This window comes from Schistocerca cancellata, chromosome 2 (assembly GCF_023864275.1).
Source record: "Schistocerca cancellata isolate TAMUIC-IGC-003103 chromosome 2, iqSchCanc2.1, whole genome shotgun sequence".
Lineage (NCBI taxonomy): Eukaryota > Metazoa > Arthropoda > Insecta > Orthoptera > Acrididae > Schistocerca > Schistocerca cancellata.
The window spans coordinates 446,901,334-446,927,355 of NC_064627.1; the positions used below are offsets into that span (position 1 = coordinate 446,901,334).

Sequence of the window (26,022 nt, forward strand, 5' to 3'; positions counted from 1 at the left end):
CGCCCCAACATCGTGCAGCCCGCCTCCAGTGGTGTCGCGACAGGCGTGAATGGAGGGACGAATGGAGACGTGTCGTCTTCAGCGATGAGAGTCGCTTCTGCCTTGGTGCCAATGATGGTCGTATGCGTGTTTGGCGCCGTGCAGGTGAGCGCCACAATCAGGACTGCATACGACCGAGGCACACAGGGCCAACACCCGGCATCATGGTGTGGGGAGCGATCTCCTACACTGGCCGTACACCACTGGTGATCGTCGAGGGGACACTGAATAGTGCACGGTACATCCAAACCGTCATCGAACCCATCGTTCTACCATTCCTAGACCGGCAAGGGAACTTCCTGTTCCAACAGGACAATGCACGTCCGCATGTATCCCGTGCCACCCAACATGCTCTAGAAGGTGTAAGTCAACTACCCTGGCCAGCAAGATCTCCGGATCTGTCCCCCATTGAGCATGTTTGGGACTGGATGAAGCGTCGTCTCATGCGGTCTGCACGTCCAGCACGAACGCTGGTCCAACTGAGGCGCCAGGTGGAAATGGCATGGCAAGCCGTTCCACAGGACTACATCCAGCATCTCTACGATCATCTCCATGGGGGAATAGCAGCCTGCATTGCTGCGAAAGGTGGATATACACTGTACTAGTGCCGACATTGTGCATGCTCTGTTGCCTGTGTCTATGTGCCTGTGGTTCTGTCAGTGTGATCATGTGATGTATCTGACCCCAGGAATGTGTCAATAAAGTTTCCCCTTCCTGGGACAATGAATTCACGGTGTTCTTATTTCAATTTCCAGGAGTGTATATCAAATTTTCCATTAGTGACACCACATCCATAGACAAATTACCAATTATATCAGTTTCTGGTAACTGCTGCACTTTCTGCTTTAAAAGATGAAATATGCTATTATTTATCCCACAATTTAATTGTATGTCTTCCACATACTTTTGTAAGGTACGTGCTGAAGGAAGTCTAAAGTGGTGTGATAAAAAACTGTATGCCTGAGTACTATAATACAACAAATTAAGTACAAATAATTTAGTTTCATTTTTCCATCTCGCACCACGTTTTCCATTCAGTGGTATACTGATTTGGCTTATCAATAAATCGAGAGCATCTTTTTTCAACTACTTGGAACCAATACTTTTTAAAATGAGCTTGTCCTTTTGTACTTGTTTCCTGTGACAATGTGATTCAGTTTATTCTTACGGTGGGCATTTTCCATGTCAGCTAGTAATTTTGTACGAAGTCTACATCTACATCCATACTCCGCAAGCCACCTGACGGTGTCTGGCGGAGGGTACCCTGAGTACCTCTATCGGTTCTCCCTTCTATTCCAGTCTTGTATTGTTCGTGGAAAGAAGGATTGTCGGTATGCTTCTGTGTGGGCTCTAATCTCTCTGATTTTATCCTCATGGTCTCTTTGCGAGATATACGTAGGAGGGAGCAATATACTGCTTGACTCTTCGGTGAAGGTATGTTCTCGATACTTTAACAAAAGCCCGTACCGAGCTACTGAGCATCTCTCCTGCAGAGTCTTCCACTGGAGTTTATCTATCATCTCCGTAACGCTTTCGCGATTACTTAATGATCCTGTAATGAAGCGCGCTGCTCTCCGTTGTATCTTCTCTATCTCTTCTATCAACCCTATCTGGTACGGATCCCACACTGCTGAGCAGTATTCAAGCAGTGGGCAAACAAGTGTACTGTAACCTACTTCCTTTGTTTTCGGATTGCATTTCCTTAGGATTCCTCCAATGAATCTCAGTCTGGCATTTGCTTTACTGGCGATCAACTTTATATGATCATACCATTTTAAATCACTCCTAATGCGTACTCCCAGATAATTTATGGAATTAACTGCTTCCAGTTGCTGACCTGCTATTTTGTAGCTAAATGATAAGGGATCTATCTTTCTACGTTATCGCAGCACATTACACTTATCTACATTGAGATTCAATTGCCATTCCCTGCACCATGCGTCAATTTGCTGCAGATCATCCTGCATTTCAGTACAATTTTTCATTGTTACAACCTCTCGATACACCACAGCATCACCTGCAAAAAGCCTCAGTGAACTTCCGGTGTCATCCACCAGGTCATTTATGTATATTGTGAATAGCAACGGTCCTATGACACTCCCCTGCGGCACACCTGAAATCACTCTTACTTCGGAAGACTTCTCTCCATTGAGAATGACATGCTGCGTTCTGTTATCTAGGAACTCCTCAATCCAATCACACAATTGGTCTGATAGTCCATATGCTCTTACTTTGTTCATTAAACGACTGTGGGGAACTGTATCGAACGCCTTGCAGAAGTCAAGAAACACGGCATCTACCTGCGAACCCGTGTCTATGGCCCTCTGAGTCTTCTGGACGAATAGCGCGAGCTGGGTTTCACACGACCGTCTTTTTCGAAGCCCATGCTGATTCCTACAGAGTCTAATGATTTGCTCGTTTTTACATTTCACACGATTTTCCAACACGCGAATAATTTCACGTAATCTAAGCATTTCATCTTCAAATGATATCTGTGTTGCAGATTCTGTTGTTAGTGATTTCATATATGTCTCTCGTGTGGGAACACTTGTGGTACCTGTTTCTTCTGTGTCAGGAGACAGTTTTATTGTTTTTGCAGGAACACTTTCACGTTTGTATGGCAATTTTCTCTTCATTGTCACTAGTTGTGGCTTATTCGGCACGTCAAATAACGCAGGAACTGCATTCCATAGCAATGTCTTCTTTTCCGCGCTCATGAACTGATTTGACTCAAAATGTAACGCACAAAACTTTACGTTATTATGCAAATAAAGGACATCTTTTTGCAGCAGGGCCTGTCTTCTACTATTTATTAACCATTTCTTGCTCCTAAAAAAGGAAAACAAATTCAGTAATTCAAAACAGTTTAGAAAAAAAACGTAAATAAAGAGCGCTCTAATGTGATTTTTCATACCTCTCAGAGTCCTTAGGAAACCTGAAGAATGACAAATGTGGTGTCTTCTTCCTGTTGTTACTGCAATTGATTGCGCTACATACGCTGCCTTTCGTAAAAACCATGTTAAAATTGAATATAAACGATACTGTTTACATTTATTGAATACCTTATTCAGCAGCGTAGCTTCTCCTCCACTTGGGGCGCTGTTGTCGTGGTGTATAACAAAAATCAGCGAGAGTGTCGCGACTGTATATATTAGACTGTGGTCTAGTGGCTAATTTCAGACCTTCGTGTTGGGGATTTTTCGCGTTGGGGATCTTCTGCAGTTTTTCAGTAAACAAGTTTCACAAACGCAAAAAAGAAACTTTTTTTGCAGTACTAGCTGTTTGTGAAAGGATTATTTTCTATCGATAGCTTCGTATTCTAGAAATGAAATGGAGCAGAGAGGAATTAAGCGTTCTAAATCAGCCATACAGCGAGGAAAGGGGTATGTTTGACCCATTGTGTCATAATAAGGTAGTCGGAAATCGTTTCTTTCTGAGGAATATACATATAACGTTATACACTGATTTTCGATTTCTATCGTAATGCCTTAGTTTACGAAAGTTCAGGTTTGATTTAATTGCACCTCTTGCTTGATTTCAACATGCCAGAAAAGAGAATCTGGCTGTGAAAGGGAGAAAGTCCTTGCAGTTTGCCCCAGTGCGACAGATGAGGACTGCAAAATTCTGAGTATAGTCCAAACTTGTAAAAATAGCACAAGGTCACCTAACTATTGGTCATTTAATGTGTTGCAAATTGCAATGCATACATCCACAACGATTTCTGAAATGGTGGGCAGTGCTATTCTGTGGCTAAAAGCAAACTCTTAAAAGATTCCCCATTCGCCAGGAAGCGTAATGTTACAACCAGCCAGAAACATAATAGGGCATTCACCGGTATTTTATTAGTGATCTAGGCTGGTATGACCACAAAACATAACCATACAATTCTTACTCTCTAGAAGGTGATACAGCCTCCCTCATGACTGTGTCTACATCTACATCTACATTCATACTCCGCAAGCCACCTGACGGTGAAACTTTCTGTTTCCATCTTCTATCATAGACAGCAGCTTCCTGAAACAGGCCATGTCCATCCTAACGATGGTCTGAAATTCTTGCAGATCTTCGGGCCTCATTTCTTTCATTAACAGTGAATATATTTCCCTGCCTTCCACCCTTCTTGTCAGCCAGGGTCGAACTCAACAACGTTTGACTTTCCGCTTTCGCCGCCGTTCTGCCCTAATCCGAAGATTTACTGACACTGCCAGGGCAATAGCTCCAAAAACAAGTGGATCCTCCATGTGAAATATGCTGTATAAATGTAAATTTCGATATACATATACCTGTGTAATCAAGTGTCGTAATATAAAACTGTTGCGTCTGTAATTCAGAACAGTAATAACCTTCATTAGAGAAAAACTGTTACTTCATACATAATGGTAGAAAACAATTTCTGTATAAATAGGAACCTTGAGTTCACAAATAATTTGAACGTATGACACTTCTGTAAATCGTACAGTCGCCCTTGAGTTGCACATGGTAGAACGAACTGCTTTACAAAACATCAGGACATAACATCTATTTTATTTTCGCGCGTACACTCTGCTGCTGCGCATTCGCGCTAGGTATATCCCGCGTGAATGGTGTAATAGTGAACCAGTCTGTAGTTACAGGTATGCATTTTAGTGGCGTTGGTGCATAGGTGTACGGTTTAGGCACATCGTGTAATATGGGCTTTACTCACCGACAGTGCTCGCTTTTCATGTTGACAGCGTAGTCTGTTGGGCTCTGACTGTAAGACAGACATCAAAGCAAATATATTACAAGGAAAAGATAGTCATATCAGATAACAAAATAAAGACAATATGGGATATAGTGGAGGAGGAGATCGGTAGAACGAGACATGAAGAGGGACAAATAGCATTAAGAGTAAATTATACATTGGTGATGGATGTGTGTAGCGTTGCAGAAGTTCTTAACAAACATTTCATAACTGTTACTGAAAAGATGGAGTTAACAGGATCTGTAGATGCTGCTATGGAATACCTCAGACCAGACATTTCAAGTAACTTCCATAATATGAATTTGACCCTCACTACCCCAGCAGAAATAATATCCATCATAACATCTTTAAAATCAAAAACATCTAGTGGGTATGATGAAATATCAATAAAGCCATGGGTGACTGGAATTCGACAGTAGGAAAAGACAGAGAAGGAAACGTAGTAGGTGATTATGGATTGGGGCTAAGAAATGAAAGAGGCAGCCGCCCGGTAGAATTTTGCACAGAGCATAAATTAATCAAAGCTAATACTTGGTTCAAGAATCATGAAAGAAGGTTGTATACATGGAAGAACCCTGGAGACACTAAAAGGTTTCAGATAGACTATAGAATGGTAAGGCAGAGATTTAGGAACCAGATTTTAAATTGTAAAACATTTCCAGGGGCAGATGTGGACTCTGACCACAATCTATTGGTTATGAACTGTAGATTAAAACTGAAGAAACTTCAAATATAAGGAGATGGGACCTGGATAAACTGAAAGAACCAGAGTTTGTACAGAATTTCAGGGAGAGCATAAGGGGAGAATTAACAGGAATGGGGGACAGAAATACAGTAGAAGAAGAATGGGTAGCTTTGAGGAATAAAAAAGTGAAGGCAGCAGAGGATCAAGTAGGTAAAAAGACAAGGGCTAATAGAAATCCTTGGGTAACAGAAGAGATATTGAATTTAATTGATGAAAGGAGAAAATACAAAAATGTAGCAAGTGAAGCAGGCAAAAAGGAATACAAACGTCTCAAAAATGAGATCAACAGGAAGTGCAAAATGGCTAAACAGAGATGGCTACAGGACAAATGTAAGGATGTAGAGGCTTATCTCATGAGGGGTAAGTTAGATACTGCCTACAGGAAAATTAAAGAGACCTTTGGAGAAAAGAGAACCACTTGCATGAATATCAAGAGCTCAGATGGAAACCCAGTTCTAAGCAAAGGGAAAGCAGAAAGGTGGAAGGAGTATATAGAGGTTCTATACAAGGGCGATGTTCTTGAGGACAATATTATGGAAGTGGAAGAGGATGTAGACGAAGATGAAATGGAAGATATGATACTGCTTGAAGAGTTTGACAGAGCACTGAAGCACCTAAGTTGAAACAAGGCCCCAGGAGTAGATAACATTCCATTAGAACTACTGACAATCTTGGGAGAGCCAGTCCTGACAAAACTCTACCATCTGGTGAGCAAGATGTATGAGACAGGCGAAATACCCTCAGACTTCAAGAAGAATATAATAATTCCAATCCCAAAGAAAGCAGGTGTTGACAGATGTGAAAATTACCGAACTATCAGTTTAATAAGTCACAGCTGCAAAATACTAATATGAATTCTTTACAGACGAATGGAAAAATTGGTTCAAGCCGACCTCGAGGAAGATCAGTTTGGATTCCATAGAAATGTTGGAACATGTGAGGCAATACTGACCTTACGACTTATCTTAGAAAATAGGTTAAGGAAAGGCAAACCTACGTTTCTAGCATTTGTAGACTTAGAGAAAGCTTTTGACAATGTTGACTGGAATACTCTCTTTCAAATTCTAAAGGTGGCAGGGGTAAAATACAGGGAGCGAAAGGCTATTTACAATTTGTACAGAAACCAGATGGCAGTTATAAGAGTCGAGGGTCATGAAAGGGAAGCAGTGGTTGGGAAGGGAGTGAGACAGGGTTGTAGCCTCTCCCTGTTGCTATTCAATCTGTATATTGAGCAAGCAGTAAAGGAAGCGAAAGAAAAGTTCGGAGTAGGTATTAAAATCCATGTAGAAGAAATACAAACTTTGAGGTTCGCCGATGACATTGTAATTCTGTCAGAGACAGCAAAGGACTTGGAAGAGAAGTTGAACGGAATGGACAGTGTCTTGAAAGGAGGGTATAAGGTGACTATCAACAAAAGCAAAACGAGGATTATGGAATGTAGTCGAATTAAGTAGCATGGAGAGCTGCATGAAACCAGTCTCAGGACTGAAGACCACAACAACAACAACAAGGTACAATCTCTTTATAACCATCTTATCTCAAATAACATACTGTCAAAGTCACAGTTCGGATTTTTAAAGTGTTCTGATATTGGGAAGCCTATCTACACTTGCTTAATTCATTAGATAAAAAATTGCAGACAACTGGTATATTTTGTGATCTGTCAAAGGCATCTGACTGTGTAAATAACAACATCCTTTTAAGTAAATTAGACTATCATAGTGTAACAGGAAATGTTGCAAAATGGTTCAAATCTTATATCTCTGGCAGGGAACATAGGGTGTTATTAGGAAAGAGACATGTATCAGGCTATCAGGCATCATCCAACTAGGAACTAATTATATGTGGGGTCCCACAAGGTTCCATTTTAGGACCCTTACTTTTTCTTGTGTATATCAATGACCTTTCATCAGTAACATTACCAGATACCAAGTTCGTTTTGTTTGCCGATGATACAACCATTGCAATAAATAGCAAATCAAGAGTAGTCTTAGAAAGATCAGCTAATAAAATATTTGTGGACATTAACCACTGGTTCCTAGCTAATTCCTTGTCACTTAACTTTGAAAAAACACACTTCATGCAGTTCAGAACTTGTGAGAGGTGTCCCAAGAGTATATGTCTAACATATGATGACAAGCAGACAGAAGAAGTGGACAGTGTTAAATTCTTGGGATTACAGCTTGATAATAAATTCAACTGGGAAAAGCACACCACAGAACTGTTGTAGCGTCTTTACAAATCTCTATTTGCAATGCGAATTGTGTCAGATACAGGGGATATAAAAATGAAAAAGCTGGCATACTATGCTTACTTTCATTCCATAATGTCAAATGGGATTTTTTTTGGGGGTAATTCATCAAGCCAAGCTAAAGTTTTCTGGGCACAAAAAATTGCAGTAAGAGTTATATGTGGTGTGAACCCAAGAATATCCTACAGAAGCCTGTTTAGGAAACTAAGGATACTAATTACTGCTTCCCAATATATTTATTCTTTAATGAAATTTGTCATTAAAAATATATCACTTTTTCAAACCAACAGCTCAATTCATGGAATCAATACTAAAAATAAGAATAATCTTCACCAGGATTTAAAGTCACTTAGTCTTGTACAAAAAGCTGTGCATTATTCAAGAACAAACATTTTCAATAACTTGCCAGCAGCCATAGAACGCTTAACAACCAATGAAATTCAGTTTAAGAGAAGGCTAATGGATTTATTGGTGGCCAACTCCTTCTAATCCATTGATGAATTTGTCAGTAGAACCAACTGATTGATGTGTGCAGCCATAAAATGCTTAACAACCAATGAAATTCAGTTTAAGAGAAGCCTAGAGGATTTATTGGTGGCCAACTCCTTCTAATCCATTGATGAAATTCTCAGTAGAACCAACTGATTTGTGTGTGTATATGTATAAGTACAATATAACTTCTGCACAATTTCAGTGCAGTAATGTGTTCATTGTAAATAAGTGTGTATGTGTGTGTGTGTGTGTGTGTGTGTGTGTGTGTGTGGGTGTGTGTGGTGTGTGTGTATGTGTGTGTGTGTGTGTGTGTGTGTGTGTGTGTGTGTGTGTGTGTGTGTGTGTAAGTAAAATCTGACTGTAGCTTCCTGGCAGATTAAAACTGTGTGCAGGACTGAGACTCGAACTCGGGACCTTTGCCTTTCGCGGGCAAGTGCTCTACCACTGAGATACCCAAGCACAACTCACGCCTCGCCTTCACAGCTTTACTTCCGCCAGTACCTCGTCTCCTACCTTCCAAACTTTACAGAAGCTCTCCTGCGAACCTTGCAGAACTAGCACTCCTGAAAGAAAGGATATTGCGTAGTTATGGCTTAGCCACAGCCAGGGGGGTGTTTCCAGAATGAGATCTTCATTCTGCAGCGGAGTGTGCGCTGATATGAAACTTCCTGGCAGACTAAAACTGTGTGCCGGACCAAGACTCGAACTCGGGACAAATGCCTTTCGCGGGCAAGTCCTCTACCACTGAGCTACCCAAGCAGGGCGTGAGTCGTGCTTGAGTCGCTCAGTGTAGAGCACTTGCCCGCGAAAGGCAAAGGTCCCGAGTTCGAGTCTTGGTCTGGCACACAGTTTTAATCTGCCAGGAAGTTTCATATCAGCGCACACTCTGCTGCAGAGTGAAAATCTCATTCTTCTAAAATCTAACTTCTGCATCATTTTGGTGCAGCAATGTGTTCATTGTAAATAAATATTATAGTAGTTGTATTACACGTTTATTACCTTATAAATAAATTTAAAAATACTTTTTTATTTTAAATTCAGTGCATTAGTATTTGTAAAATGATTCTTTTATATAGTGTTCATTAAAAAATGACGATCATTCCACTTGGGACCTGTGGAATGGTACATTAACTTATTTGTTTAGGTTGTAAATATTTGTCATATATTGTTGTTTTTCTGACATGTTATACATCCTGGAGGACCTTCTCACTACGGATCCATTTGAATGAAAGTAAATCTAATCAATTTGCTGTAGCCAAGCTGGGGCAAACCTGAATCCATTCTCTCTATTCATGTTCTTAGGGTCTTTAAGTATTTCGATGGCCTCTCTAATTTTGCGTTTTGTCATAACCAGCACACAGGCATCGCTGAATTTTATTTATTTTCTGCAATCTTCCTGATGTTCTGCCACTGCGGATTTGTTCTGTTGCCCTAGACGAATATAACAGCTATTGGTATGACATATAGGTATGAGCTCATATCTGCTTCATGTTTGAATGCTGAAATTAAAGAATCAATTAAGCACAAACAAACAGTATGCAAAGTATACCCAAATATAAGATTTCTTTGCATCAATATCCTGGAAAGCTGCAATTTTACAAAACGTGGCATGCACTTGAATAGAAGAGGCAAGTCATTGCTGTGCAAAGCAATTTATGAAAAACAGAGTAACTATGAGTCAGTACCAGCCATTGTAATGAACCATGAATACACTGCTGAAAGCAATCAAACAAGAACTCTTGGAGGCAACAACTATAGCAGCTGCAGGAACCACAAATGGCTACATCATAACAATCAAATTCAACAACAACTGTGGGACCAGCAAAACTAGCAGCATCTATACCAGATCAAACAACAAGACCAGTAACAGCTGCAGAACAAGCAACAGACGCAGAAATGGTATCAACAACAACCATAGCAGTTCCACTGCAGTCACTGGCAGAAAAGAGGAAGGAAATGACAGTGAGTACTAAATCACCACCTCCATCCTAGGCCAAACTGTTATCAAGAACGTCCACTCAGCCCATTCATATAAACTATGTAGCATGTAAAACAAACAAGCACCTTGAGAAACAAACAAAGAAAAGGCCTCTTCCATCAGCAGATAAAAAGACAGCAAGCTCAGTACGTACTGTATCCCTCTCACAATGAAGTGTTATCTAGTGCATCAAATCAGCCATCACACACTAATGTGCTATTAGGTGTATCAAATCAAACATTCCAGACAGATTATGCAGGAAGTGAAATAAAAATGTCTGCCATTGATTCTCAACAGGGTCAAAAAACACTGAAGAGACATGATGATTTTTTATGGCCTGCCTCAAGAAACTCCAGCCTTTACTGACGCATAAAATTATCACCGCACCAAACATGAGGAACAGCGAAAGGCAAACCACTCTTTGTACATCGCATTGGGCTCAAGACACCATGCATCTTTCCTCCTCCAGGAAAAATCAATTTTATTTGTGGACCTAATATTAGGTCTCTGAAATAAAAAACTTGAGAACTTGGTGTTATACAAAATGGGAGCAAAAGAATAGTATTACATATTAATGGACACTGGTTAAGAGAAGAAGAGATAAAACTGTATATTTCATCATGCTTTAATTTAATTACAAGTTACTGCAAACCCAATGAACGTTACTGGCATTCCGTCAATGTATATTGTAAGTAGGCTGTTTATGTTTTATTATTGGCAACGTTACGTAGCGCTCTGTATGAAAATCACTGGCTGTGCTGTGTGCAGTCTGTGGCTAGTTTGCATTGTTGTCTGCCATTGTAGTGTTGGGCAGCTGGATGTGAACAGCGCGTAGCGTTGCACAGTTGGAGGTGAGCCGCCAGAAGTGGTGGATGTGGGGAGAGAAATGGTGGAGATTTGAAATTTGTAAGACTGGATGGCATGAACTGATATATATGTTATGATTATTGAGGTAAATACATTGTTTGTTCTCTATTAAAATCTTTCATTTGCTAACTATGCCTATCAGTAGTTAGTGCCTTCAGTAGTTTGAATCTTTTATTTAGCTGGCAGTAGTGGCGCTCGCTGTATTGCAGTAGTTCGAGTAATGAAGATTTTTGTGAGGTAAGTGATTTGTGAAAGGTATAGGTTAATGTTAGTCAGGGCCATTCTTTTGTAGGGATTTCTGAAAGTCAGATTGCGTTGCGCTAAATATATTGTATGTCAGTTTAAGCACAGTCATGTATAATTTTTCACAGGGGACGTTTCATAATATAAGTGATAATCTATGGTTAAGATATAATGTGCTTGACTTACGTTAGGGACTAGCATGTTAAAGGTATTCTTGAATCAATCATCATGGTACTACCAACACTCTTTCTATATGCCAGTTATCCAGTAGTGATGCCAAGCCATTTGTAGAGTGTTTAGACAAACATATTCTCTGTATTTAAAAATATACCAAACACAAGACAGTAATTTTAGTAGATTCAAATTTTGAGGTAAGGAAAACGACCCCCAAAAACGCTGATTTGCTAAACTTGTTAATCTCATAACATCTTCTGTGTAAATTACAGTCCCACAATATAATTTTCTTGTCTTGATAATTATATTAAAAATGTGCGTAAAGATGGTTTTGAATTGTCATCACTTAATGTCGACTATCTGACTGATCATAAAGGTATATGAGTAAAACTAGCAACTAATGAGCCAAAGGGGGACTCTGGAGCAACTCAGTATGTGAGGCTGTTAAATGATAAAATTATAAATAACTTCAGAAATAAGCTAACGTTATTAACTGAACTATATTTATGCTTCCGACAATGTTGAGGATGCTTGCAGCAGGTTTGTTAACACTTCATCTGAAATTTTCGTTTCCTCCTATCCAATGGTTACCAATCAAAACAAAACTAAAGCAAAAAGCAAGCAAGCATGGCCAAACAACTCTACATAGTTGGTTCACACCACATTTAAGAAAGCTAAGTTTAATTGTTTTGATATGCCATGATAAGGTAAAAAAAGCTAGTGTTGACAAAGGAGCATACATTAGGTATGATAAAAGTAGAATTAGGTATAGATAGTCATTGTGTAAAAGTTACAAATGATGTCAACGTGAGTCCAGATGAATTTAGCCTCTTTTTTATCGATGCTACATACCAGAATTCTTCATGTCCTCATAAGAAGCGTTCGAAATCTAATTCACAATCTACCTATATAAACCAATTGTCACACAACTTTGCTGATACCTTGTCAACCTGTAATTGGAGAAAAGTGGAAGTATTTAATGCCATTAAATCAGTAGCAAAATTTTGTGGCACTAGTTCAGAAGATGTTTATGGCCTTTCAAATTTTGTGATTAAAAAATAATCAACTTCATATCATTTTTGCACACTCATAAACAGGATGTTTGCAATGGTATTTTCCCCAAATGTCTAAAAAAGACAGTAGTCATTCCATTACTCAATGAGGGTGATAAATTCTGCACTAATAATATCGTCAAATTTTGCTGATACCTTTTTTTTCCAAAAATAATTCAATATTGTACGCAAAAGCTAATTTGCATGCATTTGTCAAGAAACAATATATTAACTAACTCTCAATACAGTTTTAGGTCCCAGTTATCAACAATTAAAGCTGTTGAAACTGTCGTTTCTATTGTGTAATCTTATTTTGAATCCAAATTATCTGCTAAAGGCACACACATGGACTTGAGCAAGGCATTTGAATCAGTAAATCACACAATGTTCCTGGGAAAATTCATGGTTTTATGTCATTAAGGATCTTGTTCAAAAATGGCTCTGAGCACTATGCGACTTAACTTCTGAGGTCATCAGTCGCCTAGAACTTAGAACTAATTAAACCTAACTAACCTAAGGACATCACACACATCCATGCCCGAGGCAGGATTCGAACCTGCGACCGTAGCAGTCCCACGGTTCCGGACTGAGCGCCTAGAACCGGCTTTAAGGATCTGGAACTCTCCTTCATTAAATCATATGTCAGTAACAGAAAACAAACTGCAAGCTACAATGGTCAAAAGTGGCAGTTACTGAATGTCTCTAGAGGTGTGCCCCAAAGATCAGCACTTGGGCCAGTGCTGTTTTTGTAAATGACATGCCAAGCAGCATGCCATGCAAAACTGTGCTTCACACACATGATACAACTTTCACCAGGTCAGGGAAGGACGTAAATAAACTGAAGGAGTAAATTAAGGACTTCCTTAGATTATCCAATAAGTGGTTTGAAGCCAAAGAGTTAGCCATTAGCTATGAAAAGACTAAATATTTCTTTCAGCTTACCCGATGTTGATGTTGAGTCCACTTCTACAAAACTTCTTGGCATTACATACATGCCTAATTAACCTGGGAGAGTCACACAGACTATACAGGGTGTTACAAAAACGTATGGCCGAACTTTCAGGAAACATTCCTCACACACAAATAAAGAAAAGATGTTCTGTGGACATGTGTCCGGAAACGCTTAATTTCCATGTTAGAGCTCATTTTAGTTTCGTCAGTTTGTACTTCCACCTACGCTCAATGAAGCACGTTATCATGATTTCATACGGGATACTCTACCTGTGCTGCTACAACATATACATTTATAAGTACGACATAACATGTGGTTCATGCACATTTCAGTCGAAGTGTTCGTACGCTTCTCAACAACAGATTCGGTGACCGATGGATTGGTAGAGACGGACCAATTCCATGGCCTCCACGCTCTCCTGACCTCAACACTCTTGACTTTCATTTATGGGGGCATTTGAAAGCTCTTGTCTATGCAACCCAGGACCATATGTAGAGACTCTTCGTCCTCGTACTGTGTATGGCTGTGATACAATACGCCATTCTCCAAACTTCATCAGCGCATCAGCGATTCCATACGATGGAGGGTGGATGAATGTATCCTCGCTAACGGAGGACATTTTGAACATTTCCTGTAACAAAGTGTTTGAAGTCACGCTGGTACGTTCTGTTGCTGTGTGTTTCCATTCCATGATTAATGTGATTTGAAGAGAAGTAATAAAATGAGCTCTAATATGGAAAGTAAGCGTTTCCGGACACATGCCCACATAGTATATTTTCTTTCTTTGTGTGTTAGGAATGTTTCCTGAAAGTCTGGCCGTACTTTTTTGTAACACCCTGTATATCTCGTAAGCTTTCACGAGTTATCTTTCTACTGAAAAAACTACACACTTCTGTTTCTCAAAAACTGTTAATTAATTCCTATTATGCGTTCTGTCAGTGCCATATAAGTTATGGTATTGTTCTATGGGGTAATTTTCCAGGGACCAAAAATTTTTATTTGCCAGAAGAAAGCCATCAGGAGTATTTCTGGGACTACCAAATGTAACATATCAGGTAGGCCTCATTTCAAAGAATTACAGATAACGACAGTCCCATTTCTTTTATATACAGCTGCCTTTTATACGAAAATGAAAACTTTAACACTTACTACCTTAAACAGTCCATTCATAATAATGACACCCATAAAATATTAAAGATAGAACTACCTACAACTAAAGATAGTTATGAATACATTGGAATGAGACTTTTCAAGACATTAACTGTTGAGACAGATAGTGTCTCTCTTAATACTTTTAAAAGTAAGACTGAAAAATGGCTGAAAACCAAGCTTTTTACACTATCAAAGAATTTGAAAACTTGTGAAAAGTAGACCTGATTTACTAAACAACTCATAACATGGTTCATTTGTACTTGTTCCTATGTTTTTTTCTTGGTTTTTCTGGTATGCTATTCTACATATGTAATGAATATGCCAGTACTAAATAATGTTCATATCATATTTTACTATTTTACTATATTTTACAGAGGAACTTGTTGTGTATGCCCTCTTTTCTTTCGTTACGTGAAACCTATTAAGTAACTTAACAATCTTTAATTGCGTATTTAACTGTTAACCTTGCGGATAAATCTTTTTGTATCCATTGTATTATTTTATTATGTATTTTCTTTTACAATATGATGCTTTGGTTCTGTATGATACCATGGTTATATTTCTTAATATATCAATCATGCTTTATAAAAGCTCTTGTAAATTAATCATGACAACATCAATTGCATGCAAATACTTAAAATATGGATGAATAAATGAGTTAAATGCCTTCCATGAGAGCATTTCATCATGACTCAATGTTAGAAATGTAATATTTCCCAATCAGTATATAACCTCTAGGAAGGTTATGATTAAGAAACTGACCACTTAGTGCTTTGTTGGACATAAAGAGTCAAACTAACAGATGTAGTAGCAGTAGTAGTAGTAGCTTTCTTCGCCTGTAGATCTCTTTTTACAAGAATATAGGATATGTCAAAGTATTTATAAATTTAGATCAATTTAAATAAGCTAATTCGTATACACATTTATTTACAGACATCTACTTAGAGACAATCACTAAATTTACTCCTGGTATACAATACTTTTTTTACAAATAACTTATTAAATAATGTAATGCCACACTGTTCACTCGTATCTCAGTATCAGTCACTGCACACACTATACACACATTGTTTCATAACAGTTCACTCACTGCACACACACACTGTTGATCTCTTGGTCATTTTCTGTACTGCAACTTCCCATTTGTTATCCTGAAAAACTGAGTCAGTATCCCTCCATAATGAGTGAGATGTTGAGCTCAGAAAGAGGAAGATGTGTTAGTATTGTGCTGCGCATAGCTTGAGGTAAGTATTCTAGAAAGGAAAAAAATGGAAAAAAAATAAAGTGAAGCTGTTATGTGGAACGTTGGATATTTTATAATCATTATTATTATTATTTATTTGTATAACAGTTTTTATCAAACCCATACTCTGTTTTAGCTAAGTAATCCTTCAATGTACAAAATGTATTGCATAACACATACTTTTTCGCTGTCTTTTTAAATAAGTGTATTTTGGTATTACATTAGAATGTAATGTTGTATAATACATCATTTACTTCTTAAGTTTAAGTTTAATTACAATATCCACACTAGTGACTTATAAAACAACTTTGGGGCTATCCAGTATTCTCAGTGATAAATCATTGCTATAATTGATATTTGATTGGTATTTAATCCCGAGTAATAACAGAAGTTTTAAGTGGGCTACATGGGATTTATTTTCTGATAATTTGATTAACTACCACATGAGTGAGAATGAAACAAACTGTATAGGCCTTTTTTGGTCTTATTATGTAACTGATAATTTGATTAACTACCACATGAGTGAGAATGAAACAAACTGTATAGGCCTTTTTTGGTCTTATTATGTAACTGATATGCTATTACTTACGACGTGTGCTCTCAAAATTCATTGCCTAATAGGCTCTGTGCATAAAAGACAGATAATTTCTCTGTTTCACCTTATTATTTGGTTAAATCCATGTGGGATTTCGATATCACATCAATACTTTTCTTGTAAATTAATTCCGTATGAACACAACTAGTGAATATCTTGGCAAGCAATTCTGAAATAAAACCGAATTTATATATTTGTTTTGTAATAGGTAATGTGCTTTGGTTTTATTTCTGTTACAACATCTTTAATAATCTTATAAAATAGTTTTATTAACTGATAATATCAGTTCTCCGCTTCAGAATAGCATTATCTAAGTTTTAGATAACCAGAAAATTTTGTAATACTCATAATAATGCGATGATGAGCGGGTTCTCTCGGTGCCCTTTATGGTCATTGGTAAAACTGTCACGAAATCTACATGGGTGATCGTTGATTGTAGTTGAAGTTCTGCACTCAAATATATTAAGAGGTCGATAGTGTTCTGCCGGCTCAAGGGGCTTATCTTTGAGTGGTATTTCGAAGTTAGTGTAACGGATATATACGCAGTTATGCTGAATTTGTAGTGTGTTGTTTTTCTACGCTTTTATTTTAAATATATTTGAACTGCTAAGCGTGTGTTTTTTTTAAAACTAACCATGTTCCGTTCCAAGAGGGATGTCGATCGTCATGTGCAAGAGATTCTTCGGAAGTTAACTAGTGAGAAAGAGGTAAGTGCGGCACAATGTTTTCTGCCTTTGTGAGTGACGTTAAATAAATATGAAGTTGCTTGCCCGCAGACCATTTCGTTTTAATCAGAGTTCTTTAGTTGTCGTGTTAGATTGTTTTATTCTTTTTGCATTTTAGTGGCTATCATCATCTAATTGCTCTGTCATAACTGTTCTGTAACTTTCTTGCATTGTAGTTTCTGGTGTTGATTATAACCCTGACAAGGCAAATAATGTAGGCCCTACTTTCTGTCTTTCGCTGATTTCATTATTCCCTCGTTTTGTTAATTTTTCTCTTAAAATTGATTTAGTGGTTAGATATCAATGTGTAACTAATTTATAGTGGAATTCGTGTACTTGGTTTGATGGATAATGTGGAATAGCCAGTTGTATAATATGACGCAATGTAGTCGATGTCGGAATGAGTCCCTTTATATAAACAGAGGTGTGCATGAATAATAGCCGAGAAGCAGATTTCGAGTTATTACATTATTTATTGGAGTAGTATTAGTTCAAGCATTAGGCCTGATTAACTCATTTTATGGTTATCCGTATATTAAAAGTTGTCATGGTGTGGTGACAAATTGGGAGGTCTAAAAATCATGTGATCTGGGGTTTAAGCTTCAATCGGATTCCACAAGATTATTTTTCGTTCACTTGTAATAGCAGAGGAAGAATTTGTATAAAAAATGCCCAGGTCCACTGTTTCGATTCACATCAATCCTTAGCCCTCCACTGTAACTATTGTAGAAAAGTGCTGTATTGTTCAAATCAGCATTGGGCGTGACACACCTTCACTTTAATATGTTCACTACCGTAATGAAATACCACAGCCGAATCCTATTGTCATGTCACAGTTCTTCGTACTTGTGTGACCCAGTATAAACTTTAAGTGAAATACATGTTAAGTAATTATTTTTCTCGTTCAAGATCCACAAAAGTAAAATGATTTTTTAATGAAGTGACTGGCACATTTGAAAAATGTGTGGGTTCGGTAGATAGTTGATAATTTGATGAATAAATAAATGATGCCCGGAAAATAACTCATATTAAATTACATGCTGAAACGGTGTACTAAGTAGATTTTCAGTATGTTGCACGAATAAGATCATTGAAAGCTTTTTAGAAAGAATTGCTGGTTCTTAAATTGTGACTCTAGCATCTGTAATTTGTTTTGCGGATAGAGTAATCAATTTTTATAATGGTGTTTACACCAGAACAGTATAAGATTTTGGATAACAGCTCCCCCCCCCCCCCCCTTTTATTTAAAAAAAAAAAAGCCGATATGTTTTAATTACAGTGGTGTTTAGGTTGTGAGCAGTTCTTAATGGCGGGCTTTATCAAGGAACAGTACTCTCTCTTCCTGCAATTTGATAAAGAAGTTTGCGTGAGAGATTTATGGATTGGTGAGGTAGCATGACGATTTGATTGTCTTTTTTTAATTAGTGTGACCTTTGTAACATTACCGTTTGTCTGTAGACACACGTTGAATGAGTGTGCAAGCATTGTGTGGTGACATTTTACTTTAATCATAGCCTGTTACAAGTCCACTAATTTTATTCCTCCAAGTAGAAGTGAATGATTAAAGACATATCCATTGTTAAAATACCATGCAGTGGAAAATGTATGGCACGTTTATTGGTTAAGAAGTTGAGCCGTAGACCCACACGTTCAAGAATTGCACCTGCCCTCCTCATTAATTTTTGTGAATGTCTACTGAACATAATTTAGTGCGGATTAGACATTCTTAATTACTATTGTTAAAATGATAAAATAAACTGATTTCTCATGTAAGATATGTGTAAACCACCCGATGGTGTGGTGGTATCTGGAACATTGCTTGAAAACAACTCAGGCTATTTATTATTCACAGACTGTTTGTATGTGACTTCCCCTGGTAGTGTTATATATGCGTTGTAGCTGCAGCAACCCTATGTCCACACCTGTATGGTTGCCGGCCGCAGTGGCCGTGCGGTTAAAGGCGCTGCAGTCTGGAACCGCAAGTCCGCTACGGTCGCAGGTTCGAATCTTGCCTTGGGCATGGATGTTTGTGATGTCCTTAGGTTAGTTAGGTTTAACTAGTTCTAAGTTCTAGGGGACTAATGACCTCAGCAGTTGAGTCCCATAGTGCTCAGAGCCATTTGAACCTGTATGGTTGGTTGAATCACAGGCAGCGGCCTGGGGATAAAATAACCCTTCCTCCTCCTCTCCCCGCTCCTACCCCCCCCCCCCCCCTTAAAAAGAGATGAAGGAGCCGGCTGTTGCAGGCACGAAGCAGTGGACTGTGGCAACAGGTGTTGGCAGCCACTAAGAGGCTGGGCTCACCCGCTGATGGCTGGCAGTGGGAGACAGGTTCACATCTGCTGAAGTAGCTGAACTGACGGGCCATCTTTAGCTTATGATAGGAAGAAATCAGCCAACAATGGCAGCCAAAGATGTACTGGCAGGGCATCTGCGGCCAACGGGAGACGAGCTGTACCACTGCTGGCTAGTGGAGAAATAAAGCTACTGGCCGTAGTTGTGACTGCTCCAGGAGTGGCAGCAGAGAAGATGTCTTCGCAGGTGCCAGACCCAACACCTGTTCGGCATAAAAAAGGATTTTTTTGTCATCTGTGGAAGCAGTGCCTGCTGTAGCTTCTGTTGCTGCTCATGGAGGTGTAGCTTCTTCTTCCAGCATTGCATGTTTGTGACTGGAGGGAGAGAGATGTTGCTTAGGAGGTGCACAGTTATCATAGTACTGTACTTCTGTTGAGGTGAAATATAACACACCTGCAGTCTTACACTTGGAGACAATACCTTGAAGTGGGACCACGTGATGGCCTGCGACAAGTTAGAGGGTGAGCAGAGGAAGTTGATCAAGGCAGTTTGGGGGCGACACCTGACGACATGAAAGTTGTGAGATCGATTCTTGATCAACTTGCTGAGATACACAGTGAGTGCAAACTAAGTGTAGTGCCATGGAATGTTTGGGTGGTGTCCGAATTATCCGCCTGGCAAAGAGTATACGGGTATGTATACTGCAGGCATGTGGTCTCGTGCGTGGTAGGAGGTGCCTACAATCACAGCACTGTGTACTGCATCAGACTTACCGCCAGCAGTGAGGCTGGGACCATGTGATGATGCCATGGTGGCAGCTGGAAGTTTGGTCGTAAACAACCCAGGCTTCTAATGTTACTGATAACAGCGTGTACACAATCTCCTGTGGCAGTGTAGCCTGCCGAATGTTGCTGTAGCATCCTGTGGTCCATTCCTTTACAGTTAGTTGTATCACAGCCAACACTTGGGGCTCAATAATAAGTAATATAAGATTAACATTCTAATAATCTTACAGGTTCAACCAACATTTCTTACAGATGTTGCAAGCACTCATAGTGAATAATTTGATACTTTTTTGAACTTCTGTACAACATAAATTACTTTACTTGATTTATAAGTCATTTTAAGCAAGAAAAGAAGTATAACAAAATTGCTTCTTTTCATAAATTTTGGCTGATTTCATAAACATATAGGAACATATACCACTTAACATTTTCTTTACCAGTGCATAAGGAATGCTCACTTAGGTAATGTAAGAGATGCTGTCATCGGCATCTTGCTGACTCACGTTTAAGGTACACCATGTTAATGTCACCATCTTCATCATTCACTTGATGTATTCATATGTAACAATGGAAACATCACGTTCAGGCTCTAAAGGCAATGCGATAGTCAACAGACTGCTGTGTTATCCTCGGGCATCCTTGTTTTCTCTTGCCCTGCGATGCACACACACACATGCGCCTTGTTTAACACAATTTTCAGTAGCTGGCAATACATTTATGAAAGAGGGAGTGGAATCATTATTTGTCAGAATATACTTAACTATACTTTAGCTTTCTTTTCATTTTGATCGATTAATTTTGCTCTGAAACCACAAATCTTTCTGATTTCACGTGTTGAGTGTGGCCACCAAACAGACTGGGTTATGTATGAATTTTATTATTGTTTCGTTTAGAATTCTTTGACTCCTCCTGTTAGTCTCCTGATAGCTACTGCTGTTGCTTTTCTGGGTTTGGCAGGAGGGGGGGAAGTCCCTAGATCTGTTGTGGTAGACCACCATATTAAAAAAAATTGCGTGATTTTGAGACTCAGTTGACAAGTACTGGTATGTAAGATTTAATATGTAAACTTGGTGTTTGTCAGCTACACATCCAGCAAACTTCAGCTACTTTGAGACGTTTGAAGATATTATTGTAAAGTACACTATTGGCCATTAAAATTGCTACATAAAGAAGAAATGCAGATGATAAATGGGTATTCATTGGACAAATATATTATACTAGAACTGACATGTGGTTAAATTTTCATGCAATTTTGGTGCATAGATCGTGAGAAATCAGTACCCAGAACAACCACCTCTGGCCGTAATAATGGCCTTGATATGCCTGGGCATTGAGTCAAACAGAGCTTCGATGGCGTGTACAGGTATAGCTGCCCATGCAGCTTCAACACGATGCCACAGGTCATCAAGAGTAGTGACTGGCGTATGGTGACGAGCCAGTTGCTCGGCCACCATTGACCAGACGTTTTCAATTGGTGAGAGATCTGGAGAATGAGCTGGCCAGGACAGCAGCGAACATTTTCTGTATCCAGAAAGGTCCGTACAGGACCTGCAACATGCGGTCGTGCACTATCCTGCTGAAATGTAGGGTTTCGCAGGGATCGAATGAAGGGTAGAGCCAAGAGTCGTAACACATCTGAAATGTAACGTCCACTGTTCAAAATGCCGTCAATGCGAACAAGAGGTGACAGAGATGTGTAACCAATGGCACCCCATACCATCGTGCCGGGTGGTACGCCCATATGGCGATGACGAATACACGCTTCCAATGTGCATTCACCGTGATGTCGCCAAACACAGATGCAACCATCATGATGCTGTAAACAGAACCTGGATTCATCCGAAAAAATGACGTTTGTCGTTGAGTACACCATCGCAGGTGCTCATGTCTGCGATGCAGCGTCAAGGGTAACCACAGCCATGGTCTCTTGAGCTGATAGTCCAAGCTGCTGCAAAGGTCGTCGAACTGTTTGTGCAGATGGTTGTTGTCTTGCAAATGTCCCCATCCGTCGCCTTGGGGATCGAGACGTGGCTGCGCGATGCGTTACAGCCATGCGGATAAGATGCCTGTCATCTCGACTGCTAGTGATACGAGGCCATTGGGATCCAGCACGGCATTCCGTATTACCCTCCTGAACTCAGCGATTCCATATTATGCCAACAGTCATTGGATCTCGACTGACGCGAGCAACAATGTTGCAATACGATAAACCACAATCGCGATAGGCTACAATCTGACCTTTATCAAAGTCGGAAATATGATGGTACGCATTTCTCCTCCTTACACTAGGCATTGCAACAACGTTTCACCAGGCAACGCCGGTCAACTGTTGTTTGTGTATGAGAAATGGGATGGAAACTTTCCTCATGTCAGCATGTTGTAGGTGTCACCACCGGCACCAACCTTGTGTGAATGCTCTGAAAAGCTAATCATTTGCATATCACAGCACCATCTTCGTGTCGGTTAAATTTCGCGTCTGTAGCATGTCATCTTCGTGGCGTAGCAATTTTAATGGCCAGTACTGTATTTAGGGTGAAATGTCCTAGTTTGAGTTTTATCTTTACATCTGGTTATGTTTTCAGTCCTAATCTCTGTTTTGAAAATGCATAGTATATTCAGTTCTGCACATCTGGAGGTGCCACACCAATGACATGTAATGTGGCAAGGAAATTATAAATAGGGTGATAACTTAAAAAATTTAGGTGCCTATATCGATGGGAATTTAAACAGGGAAAAGCACATTTTGGAACTCTTAAAGCACCATAGTTCGGCTACATTTGCGCTTTGAAACATTGCAAATCTTGGAGAGAGACAGTAAGTAAATAAGGTGAGATAGGGAATAATGTTTTGGTGTAACTGATTGTTACAAAAGTAAATCTTCATTGCTAGAAAATGTGCTGTAAGAATATTATGTGGCGCGTACCTGTAGTCATCCTGTAGGCACCTCTTCAAGGAATTGGGCATCTTAGCTGTACCATCACAATACATACATTCTCTGATAAAATTTGTCATAAATATTCTCCCGCTGTGGGCCCGGGGGTTAGAAAAGGCTCGAGGTATTCCTGCCTGTCGTAAGAGGTGACTAAAGGGAGTCCTGCACCTTTTGGACTTTATGTGATGGTCTCATGTAGGGTTTGACCTCCATTTTTCAAAATTTCTCCCCCAAGACCGAGCCAATTGGGGAAGGGCACATTACATAGTGCATTGTGTCGATTGTGCATTGAGATCATTAGCCCAGTTTCTCATTGTGGCATTGCAGTCCTGCTCATCCTCCATCTCTTGAGCAAGGACACCTTCCTTGGTGCATTTTCCTCCACCCACTATGCAGTGTTGTTTTCTGTGCCGCTGATGAACATGGAGTTCTGTGCACCTCATATCCAGCATGGTAGCCAGTCCGTTGTGGTGGGGCCGCCATGTACCCTGTAGGTTGTAGCGCCCTGACTACAAAGGGATTGCTCTGCTGATGCCTGCACCATTAATTCCCCCCATATGCCAAGAAGTAGCTGCCCATCACCCTGGGGCATCAGGACTCCCAGCAATGACTATCTTGCCAGGTGGCCTTTGCTGCAGCTGGGTGGTGTCCATGGGGAAGGCCCCTGTTCAGAGTGGGTGGCATCAGGGCGGATGACACGGGATGAAGCGTACTACGTCATCACTTGCTGGTGATCAAATGCCAGCAGTCTCTAAGCGTTCCAAGTCTCCGTACAATGAAAGGAAGTATGATCCTAAATTGTTCCCCTTCATGGCCACACCATGGTAGGAACGCCAGGCTAAGGATGGCAGCAAACCTTTTTCTCCTTGGTACCTTGTATGTACGAGAGCTGATGGGGACTCCGTTGTCTCAATGAAGCCTCAGTATTTGTAGAGCATTTAGAGGACAAGTTTGGGGAGATGGAGGGCTTGTCCAAAATGCGGTCAGGATCAGTCTTGATAAAAACAGCATACTCTGCCCAGTCGCAGTCATTACTCGCTTGTGACAAGTGGGAAGGGGGGGTGGGGTGTTTCCGTTACCATCATGCCTCATAAATGCTTAAATATGGTCCAAGGTATTATATTCCACAGGGACCTCGTTTTGCAGTCCAACAAAGGGTTGCGTGCCAACTTAGATCGATGAGGAGTTCATTTCATCCAGCGCGTCCATTGGGGTTCGAGGAATTATCAAGTTGCCACTGGTACCTTCATCTTGGCCTTCGAAGGTGACATATTACCTGAGAATGTCAAGGTGATGGTCTACCGATGTAATTTCAAGCCATATATCCCTCCCCCAGTGCAGTGCTGGAAGTTCAAACATGTCTTCCCGCTGTACTTCCAGCAAAAGTGTTGAGATTGTGGACGACCATCCCATCCCAATACTCCATGTGCCCTGCCTCCCATCTGTGTCAACTGCGGAGAGCATCGTTCCCCTTGCTCACCAGACTGCAGTATTTTACAGCAAGAAAGGAAAATCATGAAATACAAGACCCTGGACTGACTGCCCTACACTGAGGCTAAGAGGAAATTTGAGAGCCTACTTATTGTGGCTATGAACTCCTCTTGCCGCCGCTATGAGAACAGTTGTAGCCCCATCAGTTCCGCGAGTTCCAGTCGGCTCTCAGATCTGAAAGACTATACCTGCCCCTTCACTTCTCTCCCTGTTGCTCCCGCACCACCTACCTTGGGAGCACTGTCCCCACCAACCATCAGGGATACCATCCCCACTACTCAGCCAGAGAAGAATTGGTCTTCTTTGGCTCTTGCTAGTAAGGGGTCCCGTGGGTCACTACCTTCCCAGGTTTCTGCTAGTGGGAAAGATGATACCCACTTGTGGCTGAAGTGCCCAAAAACAGCTGGTCGTAGGGCTTAAAGATTATCCTCAACCTCGGAGACTGAATCAGTGAAGCCCTCCCAGTCAGAGAAACCCAAGGATCAATGAGAGAAATCCAGAAAGAAGACCCCCAGGACCAAGGGAATTACAGTGGCACCCACATCACTGCTGCTTACAAGCTGTGTGTCTGATGATGTGATGATTCTGGCTTCCGCTGAGGACCTAGATCTTGCCTGACCCTCAGACACAATGGATATAACCTTTTCAGAAAGTAAGTCAGTGGCAGTAGGTTACCCTGAGGCATAACCTGCCTCCTTGCACACTTAATGCTTTCCCAGCCTCATGACAGTATCATCCTGCACTGGAATTGCAGTGATTTTTTTTTTTTTTTTCACCACCTGTCTGAGCTATGGCAACTCCTAAGATTTACACGTTGCCCTTCAGGAAACCTGGTTCCCAGAAATTTGGACCCCTGCACTCCGCAGCTATAGGGGATATTACAAGAACCCTAGTGACTATAATAGTGTGTCAGGTGGAGTTTGTGTGTATGTCCTAAACTCAGTATGCCGTGAACCTGTGCCCCTTCAAACACCTCTTGAAGCTGTGGCTGTCAGGATAAGGACGACACCGGAAATAACTGCTGCAACGTATATCTTCCTCCAAATGGTGCAGTACTCCTGAACACATTGGCTGCACTGATTGATCAACTCCCCAAACGTTTCCTACTTTTGGAAGATTTTAACGCTCGTATCCCCTTGTGGGGTGGCACCATGCTTACTGGCTGAGGCAGAAATGTTGAAACCTTACTTTCTCAGTTCAGTCTCTGTCTCTTAAATGCAGGTACCCCCACACATTTCAGTGTGGCACACGCACATATTTGGCTGTTGATCTCTTGGTTTGCAGTCTT

General features: G+C 40.3%; 1 protein-coding gene across 1 annotated transcript in view; it reads left to right on the top strand.

The window, feature by feature from the left end:
* The first annotated feature begins 17,037 nt into the window (after positions 1 to 17,037).
* LOC126161936 (E3 SUMO-protein ligase RanBP2-like) overlaps positions 17,038 to 26,022 on the top strand; it is a 329,323-nt gene continuing 320,338 nt past the window's right edge. Inside the window, exon 1 of the mRNA XM_049918109.1 lies at positions 17,038 to 17,213. Within this exon, the coding sequence (XP_049774066.1) occupies positions 17,142 to 17,213 (72 nt within the window). The 5' untranslated portion in view covers positions 17,038 to 17,141. The remainder of the gene's footprint in view (positions 17,214 to 26,022) is intronic.